The sequence below is a fragment of the Sander lucioperca genome, chromosome 3, assembly GCF_008315115.2.
Source record: "Sander lucioperca isolate FBNREF2018 chromosome 3, SLUC_FBN_1.2, whole genome shotgun sequence".
NCBI classification, from domain to species: domain Eukaryota; kingdom Metazoa; phylum Chordata; class Actinopteri; order Perciformes; family Percidae; genus Sander; species Sander lucioperca.
The window spans coordinates 9,036,368-9,048,220 of record NC_050175.1 but is presented as its reverse complement, the minus strand read 5'-3'; the positions used below and the strand labels follow the sequence as shown (position 1 = coordinate 9,048,220).

At 37.1% G+C, this 11,853-nt stretch overlaps 1 protein-coding gene across 2 annotated transcripts; it reads left to right on the top strand.

The window, feature by feature from the left end:
* The first annotated feature begins 583 nt into the window (after positions 1 to 583).
* On the top strand, positions 584 to 6,919 carry LOC116037649 (N-acetyllactosaminide alpha-1,3-galactosyltransferase-like). Of its 2 annotated transcripts, none has more exons than XM_035999263.1 (6): positions 584 to 770; positions 1,550 to 1,629; positions 2,151 to 2,228; positions 2,361 to 2,435; positions 4,868 to 5,005; positions 5,978 to 6,919. In XM_035999263.1, the coding sequence occupies exons 2-6, from the start codon at positions 1,625 to 1,627 to the stop codon at positions 6,654 to 6,656; spliced, it is 975 nt and encodes a 324-aa protein (XP_035855156.1). In that variant the 5' UTR covers positions 584 to 770; positions 1,550 to 1,624; the 3' UTR covers positions 6,657 to 6,919. The 2 variants fall into 2 exon arrangements, with proteins under 2 accessions (XP_035855156.1, XP_031137483.1); XM_031281623.2 differs by having other exon boundaries at positions 1,531 to 1,629.
* Positions 6,920 to 11,853: the final 4,934 nt, after the last annotated feature.

Genomic DNA, 11,853 nt, shown 5'->3' with positions numbered 1-11,853 from the left:
AGGATGACTGTTTAAGCTTATCTACTGTATGTTTTTTGTATCTGTCCCTATAATAAACTTTAATAATAATAATAAATGATTAGGCAACTACAACGCTAAAGCCTTGGGAAAGCTTGTTGTCATGGTTTAAACAGGAAATATTAACTGTCCAAAAACACTGCAGGAGACTTTTTTTGCTTGCTAGTGTTTTTTTGTTTGATACCTGAGAAGTTTTGCTTGGAATTAAAGACACAAAAATAATCCCATAAAGGTCTGAAACTCCAAAGTGGCAACTGGACCAGTGGTTAGGGATAGATGATTTGAATATAATACATTTAATTTCATTGTCTGTGAACCATAAATATCTGTACAAAATTGTGTACCAATCCAATCACAGGACAAGTGACCGTCTGACTCTGTGACACATTAAATAGCAAACCATCCAATAGTTGTTTAGATATTTCTGTCTGGGCCAGATCGGTGGACCGACCAACAAACCAACATTGCCACCCTAAAGATCCGGCCGCCAGAATGGGTTAACCCATAACGACGTAACTGAACCATTCTCCCGAACCAGGGAGCCACTCCCTGTTTGTCCCCTGCCTTGTGTTGGCAGTCTACAGAGAATACGTAAACTGGTACAGAAGGAGATCTCTGAAGCAGTGGAATGAATTTGACCATTTGGAAAATTACCACAGAGGAAAATCCAAACAAAGTTTCCAGACGAACATTAATCCTGTTACGGTTCTGGACGCGTTGTGGATTTATACCTGAAAACCACCTGCATTAAGGTAATTCATCAGCACTGTCTGCCAGGAAAAGAGTGGCTCCCCTTGACTATTTAGAATAAGTTGCATTTTTCTACCTTAAATACTTTACATAAAATAGTTCCCTTTTTGTTTCTTCCTTTAACAACACAATTCTTTACCTCATTGTCATCAATGGCACATCCCTTTTTCCTTCAATTGTGCTTTTAAAAAAAAAGAAAAGTTTAAACGTTTTAAGTTAATTAGGAATGAGAAATTTGCTGGTGATGTATGAAAAAAGGATGTAGAAGAGTTTGATTTACTCACCTGCCTGACAACCAAGATGGAAAGTTTCCTAAATCATTCCCTATTTACTACCAAATTTACTCTCTGCCATTTAATGTGAGTTTTAGAATTCTGCAATGTTTGCATGATTTAGTGTGGTAAAAGTTCTCACAATGGAATAAATTGTGTCCATGTACGCTGCTTTTTGCTAACAATGTCACAATGTGATGTGGCACATTTCATAAGATGCAAACATTTCATTCATGGAAGCTCATACCTAACTACCTGTCAGTGATTACACAACATGACAGAGATTAGGAGTGGCAACTATGTTGATTATTGATTAAGAGAAAGGAGGGAGTGATATTGAGGATGCCCTTTGTGTGGTTCTGTAAGAACCTGAATAACAAGTTTCTTTTGTCATCACTAAGCAATGGTGTGACAGCAAGTAAAATAAGATTGACATCCTTCTTTTGTGTTGGTTTTACTGCAGCGTAAACTGAATGTTTTTTTCTTCAAGGTGTAATCTCATCCACCAGCCAACAGATACCTTCACCTCCTGTGAATTTGTTTGCTGGGTAAAAAAAAAAAAAGGCAGCAGTTTTTCCACAGCTATGAGGTATATGTATGTCTCTCATCTTCTAGGGTTCTCTTTTGATATTTGGTGATGTCATTCTTGACAATTAATGAACACATATTGAATACTATATGTGTAAATATAGGCAAGGCAACTGAGAAAAAAACAAACATTTGAATTAAAGGATCAGTTCCCCCAATGGTGATCTGATCTTATTGATCTGTTTCCCTGTGGTAAGATGTACAATTACGAGGTCTGTGGACTATCCAGAGTGACAGGGGACATTGTTTCTGGACATGCAGCATTTTTTAATTTAAGTTTTGAATGCTCTTTATCCATCGGTATGATACCACCAGGTTTCCCCACAGTTTTATTTTGAAATTGGTGAATTGGATGAGGAGATAATTAAAACTATAGAATTGCCCTCCTACAAAACATGGAAGGTTTACTCAAAAAGAAGAGTTTTAAGGCAAATGTCTTTCAGTTACAGTAAATTAAAGACCAGAATTGCTCACACAACTTAACGCTCTTGTTTTTGTTTGCTTGTTTTTGCATCGTTTCAGTAGGCTCAGGGAAAAAAGTGTTGGAATCTTCTGCTGTCTTGTGTTGCTCGTTGTCAGCTTCACTTCCTTATATTTAAGGTGAGTAGACAAAGTCAGCATGAAGGCTCTTGAAGCGCTACAAGCGCACATACGAGCCAATCTAATGTATTGGCAATAGTCATTTCAAAATGATTTTATTCCAGTGTCATAATGGAATTTTTTCAATACTAGATATGTAGCGAGCCTCGTCCCTGTGGCCAGTGAGGGAAATCTGAGCATCAATTTAGACGACACGCTCAACTTTGGGTAAGAGATCTGACACTTTAGTTTGGCTGCATGCTCTGGATCTGAAATGAATAGCCCAATACACAGAGAATGACAAAAGTTATATAATTTGTCCCAGTAAAATGATGTGTGAATAATGTTATTGTGGATATCTGAAATGTTCTTCTTGACTAGTAAGAATTGAATTACAGATATCTAACCTACATCCTGGTCTATACAATTCAATTAAATTCAATTTTATTTATAGTGTCAAATCATAACAGGAGTCAGCTCAGGACACTTTACCGAAAGAGAAGGTATAGACCACACTATATTTTACAGAAATCCATCAATTCCACCAATATACACATGCCCTTTGCACATACTAGCCTATATGTTTTTGCACATTCTGCACCAAACAATTCAGCCTCTTTTTTCTTCTGTTAAACAGCTATTTTGTATATATTTGTTTCAGTATTGTTTACTTCATATTCATATGTTTGTTTATCTATCAACCACCAAGGCAAATTCATTTTAAGTGTTACTTACTTGGCAATAAATCCCTTTCTTATTATGATTCTGATCTGCAATTAAAAATCCAGTCTGGCTATTCTACATGTTACAACTTCCACTTATAGGCTACTTCATAAGAATTGAAAGACATCTTGAATTTTAATTTTATAGGAATAAAGTTGTTGATTTCTTGAAATACAATTTCTACTATTAAGAAGGTTATTGTGGATTAGAGCTGTAATGGTAAGAGGCCCGAAAAGGCCCTTGCCCGACAGGTAGGCCTACATTTTGATTGACAGCTTTTTAAAAGACCGAACCCGTTTACAGCTGGACTGTAGGCCTACAAAAGGCCGTCTATCAGCAGTGATTAGGGTGCATGTCGGAAAATAGCGCGGACACCCGCTTCACACTGCGAGCGGGCACACGCACCACTCGGCGGAAAAGGGAGAGAAAGAAAAAAAGAGACTGCCCCGCACGCACACAGCTCTTTTGTCTTTCGTCAAGAATGAGTCATTCATACATTTTTAACATCATTTATTCGTGACTAACGTAGTAACTTGGAAGTTGGAACAAATAAATAAAATAAGTCCTCCAGAGGCCAGCCTCTGTTTCACCTCCTTAATTTAAGACTTTTTAAGAGCCCGCGGAAAACCTGTTTTAGAGCTCTGTGGAAATGCCAGCCCATACAATATTAATCTTTCTTTCTTTGTTCTCACAATCATTTCAATATTACTGTTAGGAAAAGAAACAGAATAACTAGAAAACAGACGTGTTGCTCTTGCTACACTTCCAAGATGTCGTCAACTTGTAAGTGAAAAGATGAAGATGATGATGCTAGGCATTTTCATTTATATTTAAAAGAAATACATCTTGTGTCAGACTACATCCCCTCCTAGGAAAACGTAGGCCCAATTTTGTTTTAACATTACATGCAGTAAACTATTACAGTGTGATTATATTGGCACATAGAGTTTAGTCATTATTTATTTTATAACACCCTTATCAGTTTTAATATCTTTATTTACAGGTTGTTGAATAATATCAGTATTGTGCACTGAAGTGCAAAGTTCCTACCACACATCCGCCTTCAGACTCACAGCAGCAGTTTTTCTACCCCATCTAGTGGTGCTGTACAGAAGAGGGCTAACTAACATTAGCAAGCTGGTTCGCTACCCCTGATTTGATTTGTCCCTTATTGGCGCAACGCATTGAATTCATAATTTAATCCATAAACTGGTAACACAAACTTCAAAATAGCAACACAAATTACACATAAATGACTTACATTTGTACAACAGGTTGCAGTTGCCCTGCTCCGCCTTTTTTATTTTATTTTTTCCTTGAGCGCAATATATATATATATATATATATATATATTATTAATATATATATATATATAATACAGTGCTTGTTTGAGTGACCATCGCTGGGGTATTGCTAGAATGGATACATAAGAGAGTACAATAACCCTTGTTAACCTGCCGACCTTCTTGCTTGCTCTTCTGCTTAAGTTTTCTCTTACAGTCTTACAATATTTTAAATTATAATTTGTGAGGACTTAAACATTACTAAACTATTATTTCTGCATTTAAATATTTGTTAGATTTTTATTAGAATGCAGGTCTACAGGTCTTCTGAACAAAGACTACCTCGGCAATAAATGGCAACATTAGATCATGTTAAACTCCTTCAGTATCAAAAGGTCTTTTTCCGGGAATAATTTCAAATCAAATGTCAATAAACCAAAAACATTAAATGATACAAAAATGATGTTAGTTTCATCATTATTATGGTGGAACCTACAATAATACACGTTTGACAAGGTAATTATGGCACAACTGCTACAAATTCCTTTTACACTTAATGTTTCATTACTTGCTTGCTCATAATTGTGAAAACAATGTAAATCTCCTCTTCATATGGCTGTTTAACATAACGTTTGTTTTCATCTTCCGTTTCAGGGCCAGACAGGAGGTTGAAACACGCACATCTTGGAAAGCTCCTATCATCTGGGAGGGGATGTTTGACCCCAAACTTTACGACCAAAAGCACATCCAAAAAAAATCATCTGTGGGCCTCACCGTGTTTGCTGTTGGAAGGCTAGTTTCTCTGTAATCACTGTACCAGCGCTTAAATACCAGCAGTTCAGTCTGAATCTGGTAGCACTTTGCCAAAAGATTTGGTATTATTTGAAGAAATAAATCAAGATACCTTTCCTGAATCCTATCTGAGCGAGATACAATTAGTTTGGTTACATCTGTATATAAAACTGTGTTGCAGTATAAGGACAGAATAACATTTACAGTAATCCAAATTTAAAGACACACAATAGTCTTTTCTTTCCTAGGATGGTAGAAGAGGAGGTATGCTTATTTTTTACTTCAGTTGTGTTCATATGGCTCCACCGGTCCATATGTCATCCCTCTTTTTTCCTATTTTTCACATGAAAGTGTGCAACGACTTTCTAACAATGTTGGTGAACACCTGCATATGTAAAAGCCATCACACAAATGTACCGCACATTAGGGCTGCACAATATGTTATTGTTTGTGGTCATCGCGATATCAACTGGTGCAATATACTGCACACATTGCGAAAGGCACTCCGAGATTGTCTGTGTTAGTTGAACAAAAAATATTAGTAGAAAACAGTACATTCAAATGTAAGTGTCATTCTTTTTTAGTGGTGCAGACTGACTCAGTTCTGCATTTCCGCTGCTTTCAGTTCAACTGAGCACACTTTAATATCTGTTTATTTATCACAAGAAATATAACGTTATTGAGATATTCAACAATATTATCGCATATTTTCCTCATATCGTGCGGCCCTACTGCACATGACAGCAGACCTGCAGGGTTAGAGTAATGGGGACAACTGAGCTTGGATTTAAACACAAAATAATGACTCCAGTGTTAAAACAGGCTAAAAAGTCAGAAAATGTGATAATAGTTGTCTTGGATAATGAAATAAACAACATAATAGTATGGGTATGGTTTTGTTGTGTTTTGTTTTCCCTCATCATGAGTTATGAGCAACATCAATTGTTTTTTCTCTCTCTTTCTCTACCGAAGGTACCTGGATGCCTACCTGAAGACTTTCCTTACCTCTGCAGAACAACATTTCATGTTGGGATTACAAGTGACATATTACGTGTTCACCGATCAACCAGACAAGGTACCACACCTCGAGCTCGGTCCTCAGCGAAGCCTGAAGGTTATCCAGGTGGAAAAGCACTCCAGGTGGCAGGACATCTCTATGATGCGCATGAAAACAATATCAGATACCATAGAATCAGAGATTCGTCACCACTGCAATTATGTCTTCTGCTTTGATGTGGATCAGGAGTTTAAGGGAAGATTTGGCTCAGAGGCTCTGGGGGATTCTGTAGCTCAGATACATGCCTACTTTTACAAAGCTCCACAGCAAAGCCTCACCTATGACAGAAACCCCAAATCCAAAGCCTACATGGAATACGGAGATTACTACTACCACGCTGCTCTCTTTGGAGGCCTGTGTGAACATGTGAAGAATTTGGCAGATTACTGCTTTCTGGGTATCATGGAGGACAAACTAAATCATGTGGAGGCTCTGTGGCACGATGAGAGTCATCTAAACAAGTACTTTTGGCTTCACAAACCAACCAGGTTGCTCTCCCCCGAGTACTGCTGGGACCGGGCTCCCAACAAGGACATACAAGTCATCCGCCTAATATGGGCACCAAAACATTATGACACACTTCGTACTAAGTAGAGTGGCTAGAAGAGCAAGAAATAACGCAGTGCAAGATTGTTTACTGAAAGGCTTTGTATTGGACTCTTACTTAGAAAAGAAATAGCAGAATTAACCTTTCTATTTGCCTTTGTTGAAAATCCAACTCAGGTAAATCTTAATTGTCTTTGTCAAGAATGTGTTGAGAGGATTATGTTGACAAAAAGGTTTGATACCAAATCTGCGTTACTTAATATATTAAAGATGTCTTCAATTCATATTTTTATACAAAGAAATTCTGACCTGCATCTTTTGACTTTCTGAGGGAATTTGTCATGGTTGTGTGTATTTTGTGTTTGGGTGTTTTTTCATTTCTCCCCTCCTCCCTTTTTTGTTGGTTGTTCTTTCCTGGCAGGGCTGAGCTGGCTTCTTTACGAGGCAGCTCTACCAAGAAAATCCAAAGACTGTATGGAGCTAGAACCTACACTGTAAGAAATGATTCTGTGGTCATGTAGATTTGAATTAATGTATTAGGAAAAATATATTCAATATGATTGTGTTTTTGATTTTGAGGCAAATATTTAATTACATTTCAAATAAAAATGTTTGGAATAAAATCCAACCATATAATAAAACATAAGCATTATATTTATCTAATCCCAAATAGAGAGAATATTGAGTTAATTCAAATCAATGTAATCAGGCTAATTTAAATTGAAAAGCACTTCCTGTCAACCTAGCTAGCTAACAGCCATAATGTTACCCAGCATGCCGTTCGGCTGTGTAAATTTGTAGGCTAAATGTAAAATTATTAGTGTTAGAAATTTTTAAAGTCACAAATAGTTGTGTGCTATGGTGTTTTATCCTATTAAAGAGAGTTAGTTGTGGGTTATTAATTGTCGTTGTAAATTTACAACCATGAGTGAGAAGGGTACGAAGTTAACACGGCTGAAGTCACTCACAGATCAATTCGGCCGTAGCGTTCTCTGCGGCATTATACCGGTATTACGGTATATGAAAAATTCATATCATATGGGAAATTAATACCTGTATACCGGTATACTGCCCAGCACTACTACAATGAGTCGAAAGCACAAAAGTGAATTGCTAATAAATTCTTATTTGAGTATTTGTTAAGTTCTGTACTTTCTGGGCCATAGACTAGTTATTCCTAAGAAAGAATATTTAGATTTAATTCATTGCATTGATTAAATTGAAATCAATGTGCAGATTAATGTAGATGATTATTACTCAATTATATATCATTGATATGTAGAATTAAATTAATTTTTATTAGTACTATTTACACATTAGGGAGTTTATCTTTTTCAAATTCAACATATTCAAATTTCTTTTTGCATCGTTTTTTATTTGCAGTGCGTTTATGTATTTGGTTGTGTTGTGGTATTTGCAGCGCGTTTGCTGAATGCTGCACATATGTTGTCAAATTAATGAAGTTGTTTTCTTAATTTGCTTGTGTTTTATTTGCGTGTGTTTTCTTAAGTTGCAGGGCGGCGTCTGCCCCTGTCGGCCACCGTATAGAACAGTGACAGTAACCTGTGGTATTGAAAATAAAAATTGGCATTGAAACAACAAATATTGGCACTGAAAAATGTTGAACTGAAATATAAAACACAAACATCAAAAAGTTGTAATCTCACAATCCTATTATTTCAATTTGACATTTTTTGCATTATGATAGGAAACAGCACAGCTTACATTAAAAGTTAACACTAAACCAGCCCGCTTCTAGATGAAAAAAATGGCAGAGATAAACAGACTTTGAACACAGTTGAACTTGTGGACAGAGGTGTCAAAAGTATTCACATTCATTACTCAGGTAGAAGTATAGATACTAGGGTTTAAATAGACTTCTGTAGAAGTTGAAGTATCAACTCGAGCTTTTTACTCAAGTAAAAGTATAAAAGTACTGGTTTCAAAACTACTTAAAGTATAAAAGTAAAAGTAATGTAAGGGAAAAAAAATAATATCAATATGCTTTTTCATAGCCTATTAGACGGCGAGTTTTGGAAACAATTAGCTTGTGGTAGCCTACTTGGGTGCGCAGAGCTTGCAGCCCATTCAAAAGGAGTTGTTTTTGCATCCAACCATTTCTAAAAATTCTTCCAGCTACGGCCAGGGATGTAGAAGGGTTGGCTGGTCTTCCTGGCTACCAACCTCCTCGCTCGTGCTTGGTCGGGACGTTTCGCTCAAGTTCTCTTGAGTCTCTGCCACGGACATCGTCGTACTAGTACTAGGCTACATACGTCTGCTATTGATGACGTCTGACATGATTTGTGTCATGGTCAGGTGCAATGGATCGCGTACAAACCAATAGGGTGTCGGAATGGTATATGTTCATACTTCTCATCCAACCACCAACAAATTCACTCTATCTGGATGGCGCGATTTATCTGGATATTTATTTATTTATTTATTTTTTTTAACGATGACAAGCTGGAATGAAAACAAGCCGAACTGAAATAGGAGTAACGAGGCTATTTTTAAAATGTAAGGAGTAGAAAGTACAGATAATTGCGTGAAAATGTAAGGAGTAGAAGTAAAAAGTCTGCTGTAAAATAATTACTCCAGTAAAGTATAGATACCCAAAATGTCTACTTAAGTAAGGTAACAAAGTATTTGTACTTCGTTACTTGACACCTCTGCTTGTGGAAGCCATTGCAGATATGGGTACACATCTGTGAGGATTCCTGTGAAGGTGCGGTTTCTCGCGAGTATGCAAATTACCTGTAAACTGCGCCCTCTTTGACAGAAAGTTGATACTGAAAACCAGTGACATTGTAAAAATCCTGACAGCGTAAAAAAAAAAAGAAAAAAAAAACTGTCACTAAAAAAAGACAAACATCAAGAAAAAAATGTAGATTGACATTGAAAAACCTATCATAATGCAAAATGAAATAAAATAACAGCATTGTGAGATTAGGCCTCTAACTTTTTGATATTTGTGTTTTATATTTCAGTGCCAATATTTGTTGTTTCAATGCCAATTTTTATTTTCAATACCACATTCTATAGCTATTCAATGTTAAAACGGCTTGCCATACTCCTTGCGATGTTAGCTTATGCTGTAAGGGCTGAGGGGAAATGGAACTATAGGCCTAATAATGCAACAGCCTGTGAAACAGAGCCGCTCGGCCCATACGCTCACTAGTTCCGCAAGCCAGCGCAAATTGCGCAAGGTCCTCGCATCCCTCTAGTTTAGCGTATTTTACAACTTCGATGAGAGTAAAGCAGAACTATGGTCACGAAAAGAGAAGGAAAAAAATCACAGCGCAGGTGTGAAATGCAGGAACAGCAATCAGGTAAACGTGTGTTCTTTTCTCTACAAGTTTGATGTCAGCAAATAACAGTAACAGTAAAGTTGTTGCTTTAGCTTGCAGTGCATTTCTCTCTCTCTCTCTCTCTCTCCAAGTATGTGCATGCACACAGACACAGACACACACACACACACACACACACACACACACACACATACATACACAGACAGAAAGACAGACAGACAGACAGAAAGACACACACCCACATAAACACACACATACACAGACAGACAGAAAGACACACACACACACACACACACACACACACACACACACACACACACACACACACACACACACACACACACACACACACACACACACACACACACACATACATACACAGACAGACAGACAGACAGACAGAAAGACACACACACACACACACACACACACACACACACACACACACACACACACACATAAACACACACATACACAGACAGACAGAAAGACACACACACACACACACACACACACACACACACACACACACACACTCACACACACACACACACACACACACACACACACACACACATACACACACACACACACTCAGACACACACACACACACACACACACACACACACTGAGACACACACACACACACACACACATACACACACACACACACACACACACACACATACACACACACACATACACACACACTCAGACACACACACACACACACACACACACACTGAGACACACACTCTGAGACACACACACACACACACTGAGACACACACACACTGAGACACACACTAAAAATTAGCTGGCGAACGTAATCGTGGGTTAGACAATTGCTGTTTAACGGTAACTTTACCTTGATCAAAAGAATCATACCTAAAATAACTTCATGTGTTGAACAATGTTGTAACCTTATAACGTTAACGTTCCCCACCGAGCATTAGCATGAGCTAACGCTAACGTTACTTGTCAATGTAGCACATAATGTTAAGCTGGATCAGTCGATATTGAATTGTATCAATAAATAAGATCTCTGCTGTGTTATTGTGTTGTAAGTGGCATGTAATCAATGACAACATGGCAGAAAGCAAGCTGTATTACGGTTACTGAGTATTATTCTTTCTGTGAGATTGTTTTATGACGCCACTGACAGACGACTAAATGAAAAGTCCCGTGTCATTAAAATTAAATAACAGATTCCTCTGGGTTTGAATGTTGTTGGAAACATTTAGGATAGTGTAAGTACAGAACTCAACAACATATATAACATAGGTATATAGTCATTTTTAGGCATTTTAATGTAAAAATGTTACATATTGTACGTTTAATTTGTTAACATTATAGCATATGCTAACATGGTAGCAAATGTTGATGCCAACTTATGTATGTAAAAATTGGTCCAGTAACAGAAACAAAATAAAAAAGATCCTTTTTTTAAATATAAAAACATCCGCCAAACCCTTAATTCACCCATTTACATGTGGAAATATGCTGGCTCTATACACGCTTTTAAAAGTCCTGATTATTTACATGGAGTCTGGTGGGTTTGGTGATGGTGATTTCGGGGCTGTTTCATGTTAAACTAAAAGGATCTTACTCTTTAACTAAAAGGTCTATCTCTGTAGAGATCCTTTCATAATGTTCTCAGACACTTAGAATAATAATCTGACTCTGTCAGCAGCAGCAACAGAACTTTTAGTAAACGTGTATGTTTTTTCTCTTATCTTGACTAAAATATAGCATCACCTCAAACATACTTAGTTCAACATTCATGTCAAGTTTCTTTTTTACAAGTTGTCCACATCCAGATGGGAAATACTCTCGTCTTCTAGTCCACAAAAATCACACATAAAACGACACTAACTGATGCTAAACATTTGTCTGTTAACATTACATTAAAGCCACTTAAAAAACAGGAAATTCC